The following is a 21,030-nucleotide window of genomic DNA, read 5'->3' as shown; positions in this document are numbered from 1 at the left end:
CAGCATTTGTCATGGTATGCATTTGTTTACTGTAGGTGTTTAGAGAGACAGTCAGTCAAGGCTTTTCCTGTGGACCTTTGGGAGATGGAGGCAGTAGTGTGTCCAGATAGCAAGAGAAAAGGTGGGAGGACGGGTTTGGGGTAGTGGAAGGGTGGAGACAGCAGCAGCAGTTAAGGAGGCAGGCTGGGAGGATCTCAGCTGGAGAGAGAGAGAGAGAGAGAGAGAGAGAGAGAGAGAGAGAGAGAGAGAGAGAGAGAGAGAGAGAGAGAGAGAGAGAGAGAGAGAGAGAGAGAGACAGGGAGAGGGAGAGAGAGAGAGAGGGAGGGAGAGGCATACAGAGAGAGGAGTGTGTGTGTTGTGAGAGTGGATGTACTCGCCTAGCCTCCAAACTGACTGACTGACTGACCGTGTGTGACAGAGAGAGAGCGTGGATAGTGGGTACTATATTCCACAGGACTGCATGTGTTTGGCATCACCACAGAAGGAGACAGCAGCACACACATACACACGATTTTAAAAAAGGTAGGATTTTTTATTTATTTTAATGATCGGGGGATGGATAGGGGCTGGCTGGTATTATTTGTATTTTTCTGTTTTCGGTGGCATGTTTGGTTTAATCAGATTCAAAGCAGCAGGGTATGTTCCAGAGAAGGTTGTTTTTTTTTCCTTTTTCTTCTGGTTGTCATATTCACGCTGTGGTTTTGTCAGCGCTCGTGGGGCGAGATTGATGCCACTGGCTGTTTTTACATCATGGAATCCCCCCTCCTCCCTGTAAAAAATCTCTGAATAAACCTCTTGGTTGTCAGGTGAGCTGCTGCTGCTGCTGCTGCTGTTTATTCCACCCACCACCACCAACACCTCCTTTCATATATGTGTTATATGTGAGGAGTAGTGGGGGAAGGAAACAGAGAATGGAGCAGATCTTATAAGAAAGGAATTAAGGGCATCTGTTTCAGGGGGATAATTGCACGAGCAGAAAGGGGGGTGGATGAGAAAGATACTGAAGTGGTGTGAGAGAGGGTTTTTTTTTTCACCATTATTTTCGAAGACATTCTTAACCTCCCATGTCCCTTAATAATGCTAGAAGAATGCAGTCGGCCACACACACAAGATCCATGTAGTGGTTTTATCAGGCAGATGGCTGGAGAGGCAGAGGAGATGGAGGAGGAAGAGTAGGAGGGGGGTTGGTGTTTTCATGTCGCTCATATAGACAGATACAGTCGCTGGCAGGGGCATGCATTCTATGAGGAAGAACAGAGAGGAAAAAAACGGTACACACACAAACGTGCTGTTTTTCACACAAAGGCATCGTCATGTACAGTACAGCTCCCAATTAAATCATCCAATCGTGTGTGTGTGTGTGTGTGTGTGTGTGTGTGTGTGTGTGTGTGTGTGTGTGTGTGTGTGTGTGTGTGTGTGTGTGTGTCGGTGTGTGTTTGTGTGTGTGTGTGTGTGTGTGTCGGTGTGTGTGTGTGTGTGTGTGTGTCGGTGTGTGTGTGTGTGTGTGTGTGTGTGTGTGCGTGTGTGTGTGTGTGTGTGTGTGTGTGCGTGTGTGTGTGTGTGTGTGTGTGTGTGTGTGTGTGTGTGTGTGTGTGTGTGTGTGTGTCAGTGTACACATCCAGGCTTGTTACAAATGCAAACAAGCGAGTCAGAATTATGCAAGAGCCAACCCCCCAGCTGGTTTGTAACGTATCTAGAAAGGCAATCAGCACCAAGGCCACCGTTTGTTTCACACGCACATCGATTGTTGAGACTCGGAATAAAGTATCCAACGATTAAAATAAAAGAAGAAAAAAAACTCAAAAAAACCCTGGGAGTTTTCTCCCTGGCACACAGTGGAAAACGTGTGAGCGGTATGATGCAGAGATGCATGTAAAAGCAGAGGGAGTAAGGGAGGGAGGATATGTGGGGACGGGGGGGGTGGAGCAGCCATCCACGCCTTATCGACCACTTTGACCTCTTCCCTCCCATCGCTGCCTTCAACCATAAAAAGCCTTCCAAGTCAGGCCCAAAGCGTCAGCAGGTCTTTAAAACAGACCGGCCGGTTTATTCGCAATATACAAGACTTCAGGGGGGAGATAATACGAGGCAGGAAGGATGTTGTCGCACTGAAGGCTTTGACCTTTGCACTCGCTGCAATCATTTGCTTCTTGCAGTGTTGATTTGGGTTTTAAGCTTTCTCAACCGTGCTGTGGTCACTAAATAGAAGCATCCAGTTCTGATGTCGCCCTAAGTGTCTGTCCTTCAAAGACAGTCCAAGCTAAGTCAAAGGTGTTCAGTCTGCCAGGTCAGAACCTCAGACTGGAGTGTTTTTGCTTTAAAGTCAAGTCTTTAAGGAGTCAAGACTCAAGTAAGTAAGAAGGCTTTCACACTGGTTTGGTATGGATCGACTATTGGACTTTTCCATTTAAAATGACAGGTGTGGAACCTGAGAGCTGGTCTCGGTCCGGATCAAACTAAGAGTACTAGACAATGTCCAGTATAGGAAGACACATACCCCATAGACACAAGGTACTGATGTCATGGAAAGTTTTTTAGTGCCATCCCAGAACTGCAATGTGAAACCAACCGTAACCTGATTAAATCCATACAACGGAAGTTCTGAAGTCAAGTCTTCAGAACTCACTTTGGGACCTTCTTTCTACAAGAGTCCAAGGCCTACCATAGCTGTTTACGAGTCATTCTATGTTAAATACAAGTCAAGCATCAGGTCTTTTCAAACCAAGTCTCAACTAATGCCTCTTCCATGAAGGAATAATATGAGACCTTTCAAATCTCAAGCCACGTCTTTAATAAGCCAAGTCTTGCAGCTGTCATATCTAAGTGAAGTTCCCAGTCTTCATTTTTGTGCGATTGAAATCTGACTGGAGTCCAAGTCTCCAAAACGTTGTGCAGTTCCTTTGAGGCAACTCTCACCTCTTTTCTAACCAACTTTCGAAAGGCAAAACTAGTTTTTTCTTTCAAGTCACACGTCCAGTTAAGCCTTTTGGGAGTGGATTCTGCCAATATATTCTCCCACATATGTCGGAATAAAGTCCAGGTCTAAAGGCTTCACCTCTAGATGCATCAGCTATAAAGTTTCTGACAGCTTGGATGAGATCTCAGCCAAGCAGAGTCCCTCCCCGAAGTAAGAGACACTTTCATTACTTTATAGCCAAAGCTGCAGTCGGAGCAAGGCACGGTTGGAGCAGCACTCTCAGCAGAATCTAAACAAGCCCGGATGTTTGTAATATTGTTAACAGCCCAGGAGTCTGGCACTGTTATTCTTGGCATGCTGATTGGTTCCAGAGGAAAACTATGTTGATGCCTAGTCTTCACTCAGACAAATCCTGCTGATTCCTCACAGTTTAAGCACAGAAAAATAGAATCTAATTTAAACTATAAATCTTGACTAACGGGAAAGGAAGTTAACCCATTTGAATTTTGGCGACCTCGCTGGGCCACTTGAAAAATGTGATCTCTCCTTAGCGGAAAAAAAATCTGCACGGGATGGCTGGTTTCCTGCCAAAGTGGCCTGGGGGGAATTCAAAACAAAACCCTTTCACTACCAGACGTTTGAGGAGAAGAGAGAAAACATTCAGCCACTGCTTTAATAGAACAAAGACGAAACATGCCGGGGCCTTGATCGACTGATTTAATAAACATAATAGACCACATTTGTGTTCCCTGGAGCAATAAGCCTCTTCCCTGCTGCCTCCTTGACTCCCAGGGGAAGCATCATTTCCTGGGCCAATGCCTTCTTCTACCCTCCCCCCTTCTGGGACCTAACCCCTACCAACACACACACACACACACACACACACACACACACACACACACACACACACACACACACACACACACACACACACACACACACACACACACCACAATCTCTGAAATGGCAGGATGGGCACGGCATGCTGGGGGTGGCACAGATGTCCGGCCTAATCGAATATTCACGGGTGGTAATGGTGGTCTGACCGAGAGGCAGTGGCAAGAGTCGCTGCTCCAAACCACTGAGTTGCTGTTATAGTGAAACAAGACACCATTCTCAAGGAAGAAGTAGTAGCTCCACGCTGTAGATACTACTGTACATGTACGTGTGATGATAAAACATTTGAGGTCAGTCAAGAATTCTAATCCTAATTGATTCGTCTCAATAAGAAATACCAATGGTTTCTACACTTATTGTAGGAATTCAGTTTGATGAGAGGCTTTGACGTTGAAGTTGACGGAGAAGAAAATAAGAAAAAAAGTATGCTAGTGTCACTATACATTAAAAACCAAAGAGACTATTTTTGGACAGTGGTCTAGAAGAACAGAACATCTCTAATTCATTGAGATATACACTGTAAGTCATTTAGAAAGAGATTCTAGACTCTAGAGGAAGTAAGAAGAGGAAGGTGATGACCTGTACAAAGACTGGGCTTTCGTTTGTCTTTTACATGTCACTGTTCTAGTCACTTTATGTACATGTGTTGTATTGTTGTCTTCTGTACAAGTAAGCCAATATTATGCTCTTACTAGCATAACATTTATCCCATTTCAAGTAATTTTACATGATATACAATTCACATTGGTACACAGATACCAGCTAGAAGTAGTCACAGAAGTAGTATTGTTGTACTGTAACTATAAATAATTAATAATTTTCCCATAGTATCTTATCTAGTCTTGAAGTGATATTAACCATATCTATCAGTACCATTGATTTTAGACTTATTTGTATGGACACTATTTTGGGACTAAACTTTTCCACGTGGGCAGTTCTTTGGAGGCTGTTGCAATGTGAGCCTGGAGGGTGTCCGTTAAGGTCCAGGTATCTCTCTGTGTCTTGCTCAAAGTGTGATGGAGAAAGATGCCGGGCTGTCACGCTCAGCAGCGTCATCTCCCCAGACACAGTCACTGACAGCTCTGTTCTCAGTGTCTCGTACTGTCTGTCTGTGTGTGTGTGTGTGTTTGTGTGTACACAGGGAGGGGTTTGTCCTCTTAACTCCCATCCAAGGGCATGGGATCCGGGCAGTGTTACATTCGATAGTCAATATCGTCTTTTTTGTCCGTGTTCATTAATAACTCCGGAGGTCAGTTTTTAGTTACTTCCCTTTTAGCTGTAAAAGCTATTCTGGAAGAAGATAACACCATCATCATATCTCAGGGCCAATTTTATGTCTTCCTGATAAACTTTAATCCTATTTCTAGTTTTGATCTTTTATCTATTTATTTATGTAATCTCTCCTATCATTATACCTTTTGAATCTCTATTTAACAGAGTTTGCCAATCTCTGCGGGACATCGCGGCCTGTACTGTAGGCTATGTCATTGTCCTATGACACACTGAGAATGGTACAGTCACGCATTCAAACACTGATGCCTTGATGAATTAACTTTCTGCATGCATGTAAGTGCTGCTGTTTTGTCTTTAAAGTAACCCAAATAACAACAAAACACATATTTTTTTACCAGTAGTACTTCAGTATTACAGTACAATCGAGGGGCTCTTGGTTTAAACTTCCTCCATTAACTGATTATAAGGACATCATTAATTGCAAGTGTCCTGGATTTGGTCCAGTTTTGAAAAGCTGCACCCGCAAACCTCAGCACTGTTGCCTGCAATTAATTACGAGTTCTATTTGGGCCCAACCCGTTTGGTTAAAGTAGAACAAAACTGAAGAGACAGCAAGATCAAACTGCGACCACTGCAGTTGCTTGACTGTTTGTTTTGCAGGATAGGGTGACGACTATGGATGACTCGACCATCTCTGACCATTTAGTACCTGATCCTGGTACATACTTTTTGGGAACTAAGACCGACTTGGCACCGAAAAAATTGCCATTGTTGTCACTGAGCAGGGGTCCCATCCTGACTCCGCTTGTCCCTGCTGACCCTAACTTCTTTGGAACCTTGACATAGTAAGAACCGAAAAAGTAGGTACTATTTCCCGAGTGGAAAACCAAAAAAAAGGCGAGTAGAGTAGAGCTGGTATAGCATGAAATAGGAAAGTGCCATTAGCAGCCCTTACTACGTCGTCATATCTGAGCAGGGGTCCCATCCTGACTCCTCCCGTTCTTGCAGGCACTCGTAGGTTAATCACTGGCTCTCCGGGGTCCAGGTGGCCGAGCAAAGGGACATATTTTTAATCACCACGCTCTGATTTCACAGAGGACAGAACTCTCCCTGCCTGGCTGGCTGCCTCAATTTCTCTCTTTGGATGGTGGAAAAAAAATAAAAAAGACACAGGGATAATAAGGTGTGCAAGGCGGAGGGAGAGCCGAGCTCGTGTAGGAGTGAGTGAGAGATCATCACTCTCGACAGGTCAGTAATTATATTTCCCTAATCAGGATATTTCCCGCTGTGCTTAATCGCCCTTCAAGTCAGCGACATCCACAGTCGGGGCCGCAGCTATAGTCACATCTGTGGAGGGGCCTCGTCATGAACACAGAACCCCCCTAGAGACCCTGAGGTATGGGTTCAAAACAAGCTCCAAATGGCAGGGGAAGGATAGCGGAAGGGGGTCGGATTGATTCGGTGGTGGTAGCAGCAGGACGATATGAGTCCCATCACTGAACACCTGTCGGCCACGCAGGGAGGGGCGGGAAGCAGAAGGCTTGAACACGGGAGAGAAATGGATCACCAGACACGTCCCGGGAGGCAACTTCCTGTTTATGCCTTCAGTACAGTCCACCTCAAGATGCTTCAGTGGCATAAAGGTCAAGAAGAATTCTGCCAAAGCACTTTTTTTTTAAGATGTCGCTCAGCTTTTGTGCCTTGTTTGTTGTTGCAGTTCAGTACAGTACAGTGGAGAAAAACAAACATGGGACAGTACACAGTGATATATGTAATAGTGCAGGCAGAACAATTTGGTGCTGCTTTAGTACACAACTTTTCATTCAATTTGTAAAGCTTTATCTTCTACACTAAAGGATAATCTAAGGAAAGATCATAATGAACTTAACGTACGCCCCATTGTAACGAACTCTTAAGATAGGCATGATGCTTTCTAAAGGACTTTGGCTACTTGGGGAGGGGGGAGGGGGGGGGGGGGCAGCAAAATACAAACTGTAAACACAAACACTGACCTGAAACGTTTCAACAATATAACAAACTCATTATCATAGCAGAAATGGAGCAACATTGTTATTCATTTGGGTTTTTGATTATTTGATGAATGTAGGTCCAGTATTGAATCTGCTTTAGCTCTTGTTTTGCTCTCTCCCAAACTAGCAAGTCACTAACTTTGTGAGTCTGCCTTTTGGTGCAAGATGAAAAGCACTTTAAATACAAACTATGTTTCCTGTACTTCAGTACATATCTGTATAGTGGTTTCTATAAAAAAAATGTTTTTTACAGTATGAAAATCAATTAGAAAAATCTTGGACATTACCTCTTAATGAATTTGTAACTTTCTGTCCAACATGATGGATAACACAAGTTTTAGAGTGTAGTAATATATTTCAATTTTATATGGTGAATGATCCTGGGATGCTTTAGTCAAAATACATTTATAAAACACAGCAGCATGGTTTGCAAAGTCTTCAGCTGTAATTGATTGATCAATAAAGTCATCACAGAAAGTTTAGCCAAAACACAAATAGCTGCCTCATCTATTGATCTGATCTGGCTCCAAACCAGCAAAAAAACAAACAACAGATGATTTTTTCAATGTGAAATGTGTGTGTCCGTAAATGTGACTCCGTTGAATGACGAGCCGGATGTCTCTGGGAACTAAGAAGCATTCAGTCTGAGCAAACAAAACTTAGCATAAAAAACACAAGTTACAGGTTATGTGACTCTGACTGTGTTTGTCATCTGAGCTCATGTGTCAGAGGTAACGTCAATAAAGGCAATACGTTTTCGCTGGTTCATAACATCTATAAGGCGCCGCCAGTCTGTCTGGTAAAAGGCAGTCGCCTATATAACAGGATTGATATTTATATTATTCTTTTCCATCTGGGACTTGTAACATAAACTGTGTATTCACAACTTGAATGATTGAAAAATGACTTCTTCTGTAGTTCTCTACCGAAACTGTGTTTCATTTTTTCTTCCTGGATTTTATTTAGTTAAAAGTGCTACGAGGAACTTTTAAATATTTCTGAAACAGTTTTATTTTTCCTCTGATGATCATAAATTACGTAACAGCAAACGAGACCATCAGTGCAAATAATGCTATTTTCATATAGTTTTTCTTGATGCCTTTGTCATGGGTACACTCACACAGGAACAACAGCTGGCATAGTAAAAATACTACTGCTTTGGTCCAAAGGGGGTGCAAGGATTAACACAAACTGAAAGTTCCTCGGAGCACCTTTAAAGAAACGCTGCACTGATGAAGATTATTACACAGCTTTCATAACACAGAGTAACAGCGTGCCTTGATCATCTCCTGTGAATCAGTTGAGGCTACAGTATATACAGTAAGAACTCCTGCTGGTCTTTTTGTTTGTTTCTTAAACTGTGGCTCAGTGGTTGGGGAGTATTTGTTAATGGATGCCTCAGTGTAACGTCACTTTGATGTACGATGGGTGGAATTCCCTTCCTCTGCAGATCTGCTCATGCAGGGTAATTGTCCCATTTATCAGCAGCAGTGGAAACACCACGCTGCAGAGTCACAAATGCCTAAGAATGAATCAGTTGGACCATAGCAAGATACAGATTTAGGTAGAGGAGGGGAATGAGTGAATGGGTCAGCACTAGCCAACCCAGTCTCACAAGCTCAGCTTAAAGGTGCTCTGAGGAACTTTCAGTTTGTGTTCATTCTTGCACCCCCTTTTGACAAACGCGGTAGTGTTTTTACTACGCCAGCTTTTGTTGCATTTTTTTCCCGTGAATTGTGAGAGAGATTGTTATCTGTCCGTTCAATACAAAGATTTAGCCAGCAGCACGTTAGCTTAGCTTAGCATAAAGACTGGAAAAAGGGGGAAACAGCTAGCCCAGATCAGTCTGGACTTTCTCCAATTTCCGTGTTGAAGAGTCCAGTCAAAAATGATTGACCGAGCCAATCAGGGCCTGTGTTGTAACCTAATGAGCCTAATGAGAGAAGCTATATCTCACAAGCTTATTCATTGATCCATGTTGACGTCAATGACTACAAAAAACAATCAGGGGGCTGCCTTCCACTGACAGAAGGGGCCGGGCTTCTTCCGCATGGAGATTGGAGAAAGGCCAGACTTATCTGCAGGAGAGAAATCAAACCCTATATGTTTTGTTGTGGTGTGTCTCCTTCCAAACTCTTTTAAACGAGCTCTGACACACAGTGATCGGATGACAGCGGACACACACACACACACACACGCACACGCGCGCGCGCGCACGCACGCACACACACACACACACACACACACACACACACACACACACACACACACACACAGCCTAGGTGTAATTTATCAGGAATGCAGGAATGGAAACGTGCAGCGCTTTAGCCTCTTGATTCACTCTTTTTATTTAATCTCTTTTGTCTATTTCCAGAGTGCGGGTTGGAAGTGAACTGCTGACTGATCTGCAGGCAGACACCAGGGCAGAGTGTGGAGGAGTAAGTAGACAAGGTAAGTCATAACAAGAGGAGGAAGGAATGTATTGTGTTAACACGAGCCAGTTTTAGAATATTACAGTAGTAGGCTATGATGAATGAGATAAAAAAACTAAAAATAAAACTCAGTTTGCTTGGAAACTAGTGGAAATCGTGCAACGTGGACGAGTTTATATAGGCCAATCACAGCTTCCACACAGCTGCCACAGTGAAGGCCCGTGTCCATCTGAACTCATTATTTATCAGCTCCTGTGGCGATGTCACAGTTATCAGCATGTTGACACCATGTGTGACATCTGGGGATGGTATTTTAAGCAGCTGACAGAAATGAAGGAGGGAGGGACGAGAGGTTTCAAGAGGCATAAAATGAGCAGAGTAGGGCCGCCTACAGTGGAAGTTATACTGTATATCCTAAAACAGAATCACAGGAGCATCTTGAAGCTTAAAGGGGCACGAAGGAACTTTCAGTTTTAGTTAATTCTTCCACCCCCTTTGGACAGAAGCGGTAGTGTCTTTTTTACGCCAGCTGTTGTTCCTGGGTGAGCATACCAATGGCAAAGGCATAACCGAAAACTATATGAAAAAAATAGCATTCTTTGCACTGATGGTCTCATTTGCTGTTACATGTATTATCATCAGAGGAAAAAGTGAGACAGTTTCAGAAATATTTAAAAGTTACTCGTGGCACCTTTAAAAAATGTAATGGTCTTTAAGTTTTTTGTTTAAAGAAAAATCTTTTTCTTTATTTAGAAGGGAAAGTGCACATAAATAAACAAGAGCATCAAAGTTCAACATGTAAATGTGCCAGATTTAGCCATGCAGGCTAATTTTCACCTTGTGCATGGTGTTAATTGTTTCAAAGTTTAGGGAAGCTCTCCAAAGGCACGAGAGGTCACACAAGCAGAACTAGGTCCTTTCCTTAGTCTTTCAGCCCCTGAAGACACAGTTCTCCATTTGCTTTTATAATATTTATTTAAAATCTCATCTCTTCCCCGTCAATTCCGTTCAAACTAGGCTTTTGTGTCATGGAGTTGGCAAAGAACAGAGCTCTTCTTCTTGGTCGGCATCCCAGAAACCTTAAAGATTTTTGATAGTCTGCTGAAAAAGCTGGCCTGTTTTGACGTCTCCCCCGAGTGTTGTAACAATGACCTCAATACGAAAAGATGCCCAAAAGGCAAATTTGTTACTTGTCAATCAAACCCTTGTAGTAAGTCTCTGGCCTATTTTCATTTTGGTGAGGGACTATATGGAAGTTTGGGTACAAGAATTCAAAAATATGTGTGCATAATTCGCATTTAAAAAACATAATTAACTTGACATATAATACTAAACATACATACACCTCTGTCTGTGATTGCAGGGAAGTTGCTAATTGGCTTAAAGGCACCAGATTTGAAAGTTTTTACTTAATAATATAATACCAATAATAACAATAACCTGGAACCAGGAGACAATTAATGTAACAAAGTGTATTTATTCTGTGCTGCCTAGAATTTCCTCTTGAAATCAACTGATTCCATTGATTTAAAGTATAACTATACAACATCTTGATTTCTTTAATTACCAACACTCATAACCAAATTTCTTCTTAATTTTTTTTTATGACCACCTAAGTTTGAATAAAAACACTAAGAACCCACAAAGCTGAAGCCCTCCTCAGACTGAGAGCATCAGGATGTTTATATTACAGTGTTAACACCGAGCAGCACTCTGCTTCAGGTGCTGCTCATAAATCCTCCGCAGACTGTCTCCGGTTTGCTCACAGAGCAGGTTCAAGATTTTCATGCTCAGTTTGGAGGAATTGTTTCTGTTCTTAATAACGTGTGAGTATTTGCTAATGAGATAATCCTTAATTGCAGGTGGAATATCTTTACAAATATTAGTCACATCTACTGTAATCAATTATAAGTGTTGCATTAGGGGGACCTAAATCTGAGGGGTTCGATCCTCTGCACAGGACAGGATGGTGTTATTTGTAAAACTAGTGGTGCCACCATCTCTACTATTGTGTCCTTGTGCAAGGCACTTAACCCCAAAACTTCTCCAGGGGTGTGGCTGTACTATGGCTATCCCTGCGCTATGACCATCTCTGAAGTGGAAAACTTGAGAGGGCTTATACGAAAAGACAATTAAACGTGCCCTGTATACAATTGACTTACTTACTTGCAACCACTTTGGCAAACAGTCAGAGACTCATCAATTTTATAATCATGACGAACTGTAGCTGATGCAGGTTTGAACTGCAGTCAGGTTATTGAGGTTTGTCTCCCTGGCCCCTGCAGCAGTTCACTGTCCTGATGAGCAGGTGATGTGCCGCCGAGGGCCTTCATCAATATTCACGCTCGGCTCCAGCACCTCGCTGAGATCAGACTTAACCCCACGCTGAGTCATACCACAGAGCGTACAGACCACGGACGTATTACAGACGGGGGAGATTGATCACACGCCTGGCATGACGCTGTTTTAAGAGCGAAACACAGCTTGATCCGTTTAATCAAAGAGGTTCAAAAAGACAGAGAGGAGCATCTGAGGACACGGATCCATAAAAACTGTCCAACAACACAGACAAAATCAGGCGCAGATGCTTCAGTTTAGGACTCGAGGCCTAGCTGAATGGTTTAAGGAGGATGGAAACAAGGTGAATCATTTGCCTAAGCCAAATCTCAACAACATTAAACACAAATTTGGGAGATTTTAAATAGCCTTTACTTTACCACAGTAATATGGAGGTAGAAATCTCCTTTATAATAAAGAATCTGAATCTTGATTAGCTTAATAGAGAATTAATGAGAATAAATCAAATAATCAATTAGCAGTTAGCAGTGAAATAAGATGACTTTGTGACATCTGCTGCCTGCATGGTGCCCTGTCTCAACTTCAACAATCAATTCTTTCACCTCAGATCTATTTATTTATTTATCATCATTTACACAATGCACATGAGAGGTGTCCATAAGCAAAGTGAGCATTGGGAAAACAATTATCAGTTCTTATTTCGGAAACCAGATTATCTGTCCATATATTTAAGATGAATCTATTTATTTAGATCTATTTTAGAGCTGGACAAAGCACAACCCCCACAGCCACCTCCCAAGTCACTGTCACTGTCATGGGCTGCCTAGCAACTGACACCATAAATAATATGCCTGTGTGTGTGTGTGTGTGTGTGTGTGTGTGTATGTATGTGTGTGTGTGTGTGTGTGTGCTCAAAGGCATGTGATAATAAACAGGGTATCTGTTACTAGCACTCCTCTTCACATGCCTGCTCGTGTTATATTGCTGGTCTTCATCACCGCTCACTGCCTGCTGTAGACTTAACTAAGATGTTTATGATTATTAAATCACACTCTCTCTCTCTCTGTCTCTCTCTTTCTTCTTGATAGGCAAAGCACAGTAGACCTGACTGATCGCGCCCATGGCGAGCAATAACACAGCCAGCATTGCACAAGCCAGGAAGCTGGTGGAGCAGCTGAAGATGGAGGCCAACATCGACAGGATAAAGGTGAACAGAATTGACACATTTTTGTTTTAAAAGACGGCCTACTTTAAGGTTACTGCTGGTGGTAGGTTTAAGTTTTAAAACTGATCTTAAAGGAATAGTTCGACATATTGAAGAATATTCCTGTTGCTTATTTGTAGCTGGACCCAGCACCAGGTTAGCTTAGCTGTGCATGGATTAGAAACAGCTACCCTGACTCTGTGCGATGGTAAAGAAATCTGTCGCAGGTTTTCCAAAGCTCCTTGATTACAAGTTATATCTAAGTTACAAGTTATCCTTATCGCTAATTTCACTCACAAAATGCAAATTCAAATCCCCCTCATTCACCCCTTCTAGTGCCATGAAATACTGTTATGGTGTGTGTGTGTGTGTATTGAGTGCTATCCCTGCAGTTGTGGTCTTGAAGAAGAGAAGAAGACGGAGGAAAAATGTGGTGGATTCCGAGACCTTCAAAAAGTGATCTCGAGACCAAGGCCGGTCTTGAGTAGTACAACCCTGATACTGACATGAGCATACATGTGTGTTTGTTTGTGTTTGTTTGTGTGTGTGTGTGTGTGTGTGTGTGTGTGTGTGTGTGTGTGTGTGTGTGTGTCTGTTTTACTCCAGGTGTCAAAAGCAGCAGCAGACTTGATGTCGTACTGCGAAGCTCACGCCAAAGAGGACCCTCTGTTATCACCGGTACCGGCGTCAGAAAATCCGTTCAGGGAGAAGAAGTTCTTCTGTGCCATCCTGTAAACTCGGCTCGGGGCCCTTCAGCAGTCTGCTCAGCGTGGGGACTTTGATCGTTTTGGACGTTCAAAATACGTAGCAATCTTCTAGTAGGAGATTAATGCCTATGCCCCTCCCCTTTGCTTGAACGGCACCCAAAGAGTGCGACAAAATTAAAAACCCACAGAGTTTACATGTAACTATTAAAGGGGTTGTGATTGCTTTTTTCTGTGAGGGGGTGTTGCAGCATGTTGAACGGGGTCTGTGCTTTTTAGATGACACAAAAAGTATGATGATGACGATGATGTTTATGATGATGAAGAAGAGTGTGACAATAGCCCAGAGACGTGACGTAACTACCAGTGAACATACCTAAGTCTTTAGGTTGTGATGTGTACAAAACAAAAACAAAACAAACAAAAAATATGTTGTGCTTCTTCTGGAAACTTCCAAATGTTCTGTTTAACGGTTTGTGGGAGAGCAAACAAAAATATGCCTGCCAGTTTTTTGTTGTTTATTTTTTTTTATGTTTATTACAACCACCTAGATATCTTTCTACAGTATGTCTGTGATTACTGAAGCAGCTCTCTCAACTTGTTTTTCTTTTTCTTACACAAGCTTTTTCTTTCAAAGAGATGTTTGAAACATTCAACTCTGTGATCCTGTCTGAGGCCTGTTTCAGGTAGCTGGTTTTGAGGCAACCCAGAGTTTGTTCGCTCTGAGTTAGTGGAAACTCTGGGTTTTCCGTTTCAGGTAGCAGGTTCAGCGCAACCGAGAATCAGTTACTGCGGCAACATACGCCATGGGTCTAACCTGCTCGGGAGGTGGTTAGACCTACCCTGAGTTTGTTTTCACTTTACGCTGCAGCTCCGACTGAAGAAAGAGTGTCACTGTCACACGCGTCCCTGTACAGTTTGAAGCAAAATCACTCCATAGAAATCTCCATCGGGATGTTTTTATCATGTACTGATGATTTTACGTTTGACCGATCATTTATCTGATCAGTAGCCTTGTTCTCAGCCCTCGATCCGTTCATATAGGCGGCCACCTAACACATCGTGACATGCTCTACATTCAGATTAATAAAATTTGTATTGTGTGGTTGTAACCTATCGTTACAGTTCACTTGTGCGATCCTAAAGTCACAGACGAGCCTCGTTAAATAGCCTAATATGAATATAAAATTATATAATAATTTAAACTGTTATCACTTGAGGAAAATGGATCTGGTAATAATTCAGGCTCTTATGGAAACTGTCACCTAATGTGTCTGTTTACTGCACAGTATTAGGCTATAGCTTGCCAACATATTATACAGCGATAAAACACTGTCAGCAATGCTGTGCCGCGCCAGCTTAATACTTTACTGCTGATATGCGTAACTTTTTAAAATAGACTATGGCTTCTCATACGAAAGCGAAATGATTCTCTTGACAAAAAATGTTTGCTCTGTTTTTTCTGAATTGCCGAGGAGATTAGATCAGAGTTATGAGACAATATCCCCGTTAATTCTTCTCCATACCATATGCTCATTCGTTAATATTTCTAACTCTAGTGGGAGGAGAAGTGGGAAGATCAATCATTTGTTTCTCCTGTTTCCATGGTGAATCATGTTATCAGCGATCCATTGACGATGGCTTTTACGCACACGCTCCACCCAGAGTGAACACGCTCAGAGTTGATTGACCCAACGGTGATCCACTGTTCTGAAACCGAAAACCCAGAGTTGCTTCTCAACCCTGCGCTCTGAGTTGACCAACTCAGAGCGCAGGATTCAACTCAGAGTATGTAAAACCAGCTACCTGAAACAGGCCTCTGATAATCACTCTCTGTGTATCAACATCTATCTGGCAAAATGTGATGCAGTATGTTTGTCTTCTTCAGATACAAACCCTCTTTCTACTGTTTGTACAAAACAACTAGCAAAGTAAACTGTGCTGTGCTGTGACTTCTGGCTGTTTGTTTGTGTCATTCACTATACTATCATAAACAGACTTCACCTATTTCTATCATGTGGAGACTGTATGAGACAGGGGCGGAAAATATAACATATTAAAATAAAAAAAAGGATTCAGTACAGACTCAACAAGGACATCACTCAAATAGTAAACCATCTAAGAATGGCATAATTATTAACAGTCTATGATAGAACACAGGCTGAAAAACACATGAAACAGTAACCAATTTAAGCACTTATAGGCCGGTACGCCCTCTGCTGGTAGGCTATTTCACTGCAGGGATCATACATGTTATCTGACACTTTTATTAATGTTTAAGTGCAACAGTTAAAGGTGAAGTAAGCGGTTTATTTATGTTAATATAAGTCTTAAATCGCTCTTTATTCATTCAGTGATCACTTTCATAATGTGCGCGTTTCATAAAACCGATCTCTCAGTCAGCTGCTCTGCATCGGCAAATAAGCTTATTGGAGGATCCCAAAATGTTTATCCAATTACAAGAGAGGACACTACAAACCAACACCCATCTCACTCATAGGTCTCACTGCCGGTGCACGCCAGAGCGACACATGGTTGAATGTGTATGCGCCTACAATGGTGGAGCAGGTAAAAATCCTTCCCAATGTCTGTTTTGATGGTTTTTATCATTCCGCTTGCAGCGGAATGGTTCTTTTAGCTAACTTCCTGTCAGTTACTGCAGTTAGCAGTCCCCTCGCTCGTCCCTACGTCACCACATTAGTGCACTGCGGTCATCAAGCAGCGAGTTATCTAGCATCATCTCAGATCCATAAGTGTGATAAAACACGATAAAAACCATCAAAACAGACATTGGGAAGGATTTTTACCTGCTCTGCCATTGTAGGCGAATACACATTCACCCATCTGTTGCTCTGCGGGTGCACCGGCGGTGAGACGGGTGTCGGTTTGTAGCGTTCTTTCTCCTGATTGGATACCACTTTCGGGATCCCTGAGCAATTTAATTTGCCGATTACATGCAGAGCGGGTGACTGAGATCAGAGGTATGAAATGTGATCACTGTATGAATAATATAGAGCGATTTAATACTTATATTAACCTAAATATATGCTCACTTCACCTAACAGATAAGAAAAAGTAAATAATGCACAATATACATTTGAGAGAAGACTTTTGTGTCGTAGCTATAGTAGCCTATAATAAATCCTGGTGTAAAATAAAGTTCACAGAAGGCAAAACTGGTGTATAAGTTGATTGACAATTATAGTTGTTTCTTCTTGTATGTAGCCTTCTACAGTAAAAGGATACTGCCAGAAGCATGATTTGAACCTTGGCCTTCTGGAGATAGCCTGGCACCGCGTGCCATAGATAGTACTAGGACCAGGCTATGGACAGACTGCAACAGAACTGGAATGTACGAAATATTGGACAAATCAATTTCGAGAGTCAAACATTCCTCTCCACCGATTGGTTCTTGCCTCCTACATTTCCAACATTTGACCAATCAGGGCATTGTTACCTGGCTGCAGCTGTACCGGAGCCATGACCGGAGCCCTGCAAGTTTGGGAAAACGCACGTTTGGGACCCTGACGTCACGTTACGTTACGTTAGGCATTTTTTTAGATGACTGCTGGAAGAAAAAAAAAAGTTCCAGTTATTTTTCTCTTTGGAATTAAATGAAAGTTCGCCGCCGATTACATCAACTGTTCGTCAACTTACCGACTGGTCAGCTAAATGTTCAGGACAGAGACATGTTAGATAAAACATGAGCCATGTTACGTGACCGTGAGTTTTGTCCTTGGCATATTCCGTTTTTTTCCGCTGTAGGCCTGCCATTGACGACGACATGGTAAGAATTCACACGTTTACTACGAGTGCTATAACATATTAGTTTAAAAACGTAATTTCACCTGTTTTGACGACTCATTTAGCTATCCAAGTCATAATATCTCGGCTAAGTTGAATTTAGTTCGTTTTCGTTAGCCTATGTTTGCTAGGTCGGGGTTTCACCGCATGGTACAGGCTACATATTATAGGCTAAGGCTATTAGCCTAAACATTTACTAAAGCATTAGGAAACTAAATACCAGCTGTAGACGTTATGTAATTTCACCAGCCGTGTAATTTGTTTCACCGAACTATTTTGCTCTTTAGGCTAGAAAAACTTCATGACAACAATTTATATTTTTTCAGATTCTTTACATTAGCCTGCGTTTGCTAATGCTAAGCTGCATGATACAGTCTAGTGCTTGACATAACGTATAGACGTAATTTCCCGGTTGTCATGTTGTCATATGTATCAATTTCTTTAGCCAACAAATATTAATTACAGTTTTAATTTGTGTGTTACTTTTATGCCAACAACCTTAGACTATTATTTTTAAATATAAGTGTTTTATTACATATGCATTTTCAAGTGTATTATTACATATGCCTTTACTGTTACGAGGCTGACAGCAGTGTATGCAAATTTCAGCAAGTACTTTAATATTTAATTTCGTACTCCAAAAAGGATTATCAGTATCAGTTGTTATTCCTACCCAGTGTATCAGTTGTTATTCCTACCCAGTAAAAACAAATGATCACAAAATAACATTTATGCCATAATAAGGCAACGTGATCTAAAAACATAAATACGAAAATTGTAGAGAGTATGGTGTAAATGGGAAAAGGTTGTTGTCAGAAGTGGGATTCGAACCCACGCCTCCAGGGGAGACTGCGACCTGAACGCAGCGCCTTAGACCGCTCGGCCATCCTGACATGTATTTTCACGAGGGGATAGCGTGGAATATATCAAACCGCTGCAAGGCCCACCCATATAAACAGCTTGTGGCCCATGTAGCTATTATAAGCGCCACCTAGCATTGCAACAGTTAGCGTATGTTACATAACGCTAAAGGTCTTTGCACTGTGGTGGTGAAGTATAGTTAGTTAACAGGGTTTGTCCCAGTCAACAAAAGGACCGTAAAATCATCTGAAAGGTAAAACTGAGTAATTTTGCGTCTAGCCATTAGCTTACGTTAAGCTACATTCTGCTGTCTCTCTCGTCTTTATTTTTCTCATCTTTAAATCAAACTAAGAGCTGTCTGGTTAGGCCTACAGGGTGTGTGCATTAGGTTTTTGTTTCAGGCCTGTGGTTTATTATTTTGAACTATGTTTTACTGTCAGGCGGTGAACCTTTGCTTAGGCAGTTTGCTAATGTTTGTTGGACAAATAGTCCGATGGGTTCAAACACTTTTTGTAAAGACTGTTAACTTTCTGCACTTTGTCCCAGTGTTTCACCCTGAACTATTCAAATTATTGAAACGATAAAAGATTACTGGTTAAAATGTCCTGCTGATTCTTAAAAAAGTATTAAAGGTGTTTCATTCATTCACCTAAAAATAGGCCTTAATTGATATTAAAATGTCATAAACAAATCTTTCTAAAGTATTTAAAATGCCACAAAGTGTGAAGTAGCATTTCAGGAATTTTTCTGATGATGCAATTCAAAAACTCAAAATAATTAACGAATAACATCAGAAAGATCCACTTAGGCAAATTATTATTATTTATGGCTTCATAGTTGTGTGTTTTGAATGACCTGATAAATAAAAAGATATTTGAAAAAAAAAATTAAAACATTTAATCTATAAACATTTGGGCAAAGTTGTCCATAACCAGAAAAAAATTGTGTTTTTTTTATCGTGTTTTCTTTTCAGCATTTTAATTTTGTAACATGGGTCTTAAATTTAATTCCAAGTGGCTCTAAAAAGTTTCATATCTAAATTGCTTTTAGCTGTAGGAACCCTGTGAATAGACAGTCTCACCTGTCTACTGCTGTATGAACTGTATGCTGCTTCATGATGTACATGACAGGTTATCACTGCTTCACTAACTAATAAGGTGTGACATGCAAATAAACTGTCTTGATTTGACTCATTCTCCCTTCTCTCTTCTCAGATTGACAAACAAACATGGCCTCCATTCCTCCAAACAATTTCTCCTGGGTCGATAAAGACAAGGTAGCCGGCCTGGCGCTTCCAAGGATGACATCAGACTACCAGTACATGCTGGACAACGGTATCCATCACCTGGTTTGTCTGTGTGAGAGAAAGCCACCCAACCATGACACGTGCCCAAAGTTACAGCTGCACCATATCAAGATTCAGGACTTCACTGCTCCTTCACCGAGTCAGATTGATAGATTTCTATCTATCGTGGAAGAGGCCAACTCCAAGGGGGAGGTAAGGTCACAGACACTTGATAAACTGTGCTTTATGAATGGTTTTGCATATAAAGTACTTTCTGGACTCTACAGGGTTGAGTTTTGTATTATGTGCAACGTAATGCATTTTGCATCAGGTTCACTAGGCTTTGATGAAAGCCCCTGGACCAGATGAAAGAACTGTCTTCCTTAACATTCCAGCCCCTCTTAAGTGCATGACTCAAACAGTGAAGGGAGAAAAAGCTTTAAAAGCCCTAGTCGGTGAATGAGATAGCATACAATTTATTATTTAGTTTTAATTCTCACAAGAAGATCAGCACTAAACGTTTTTTACCAAAGCGTAGCCTGTTGGTTTCTATTCCTGGTTTTGTTTAGCTGTACATGCAAACAGGGTTGCAACTTACAAAAGTTTTCATTGTTGATTAGTCCAATGTAATGACTATTTTATCAATTAAACCATTCATCATCTATACATATAAAATGTCAACAAATAATAAAAAAACAACTTTATTAACATAAGTGATACCTTCAAATTGCTTGATTTAGTATACAACCCAAACATATTCAGTGTGACATCAAATGAGACAATGAAAAGCAGCACATCCTCACGATTAGAAAATTGGAACTATCAAATGCGTTTGCAAAAACACTCAATAGTATTGTTCCTATGCAGGGTGTGGGGGTCCACTGCATGCACGGCCATGGGCGGACAGGGACCATGCTGGCCTGCTACCTGGTCAAGACTAGGAAGATGTCTGGGATGGACGCCATCAACAAGATCCGCGAGCTGCGACGAGGCTCCATCGAAACTCAGGACCAAGAGAAAGCCGTGGTGCAGTTTTACCAGCGCACAAAGTAGTCTTAGCAATGTTTTTTTTTTACACTTACTAAACATAACACAAGTAGAAGGAATGCATAAATTCTATTGCTAAATGAATACTTTATTATCTAAGTATAGAAAAATACATCAATTAAGGTTCAAAAAGGTGAAAAATTATTTTTCTTTTAAATTAGCATCCTGAATAACAATACTGATCCCAATTATCTCTTAGACATTTGATGAAAACAAGCATGTCTACTGTAAATACATACATAAACTGCCTCATTACATGGTACTGTATACTGTTTACTTTGCTAGCATAACATTACTTTTGTTTCTATAGAAACATTC

General features: G+C 41.5%; 2 protein-coding genes across 2 annotated transcripts; both read left to right on the top strand.

Moving 5' to 3' along the window:
- The first annotated feature begins 339 nt into the window (after positions 1 to 339).
- On the top strand, positions 340 to 15,667 carry gng2 (guanine nucleotide binding protein (G protein), gamma 2). The gene is made up of 4 exons (XM_080042051.1): positions 340 to 522; positions 9,452 to 9,528; positions 12,896 to 13,014; positions 13,618 to 15,667. The coding sequence occupies exons 3-4, from the start codon at positions 12,928 to 12,930 to the stop codon at positions 13,744 to 13,746; spliced, it is 216 nt and encodes a 71-aa protein (XP_079898177.1). The 5' UTR covers positions 340 to 522; positions 9,452 to 9,528; positions 12,896 to 12,927; the 3' UTR covers positions 13,747 to 15,667.
- Positions 15,668 to 18,540: 2,873 nt separating this feature from the next.
- On the top strand, positions 18,541 to 20,719 carry LOC307261803 (dual specificity protein phosphatase 23-like). The gene is made up of 3 exons (XM_080042429.1): positions 18,541 to 18,633; positions 19,595 to 19,878; positions 20,533 to 20,719. Exons 2-3 carry the CDS (start codon positions 19,609 to 19,611, stop codon positions 20,716 to 20,718), a joined length of 456 nt encoding a protein of 151 aa, XP_079898555.1. The 5' UTR covers positions 18,541 to 18,633; positions 19,595 to 19,608; the 3' UTR covers position 20,719.
- The last annotated feature ends 311 nt before the right edge of the window (positions 20,720 to 21,030 follow it).

The sequence above is a fragment of the Ammodytes marinus genome, assembly GCF_949987685.1.
Source record: "Ammodytes marinus genome assembly, chromosome: 15".
NCBI lineage: Eukaryota > Metazoa > Chordata > Actinopteri > Uranoscopiformes > Ammodytidae > Ammodytes > Ammodytes marinus.
This window is presented reverse-complemented; position numbering and strand designations above follow the sequence as displayed.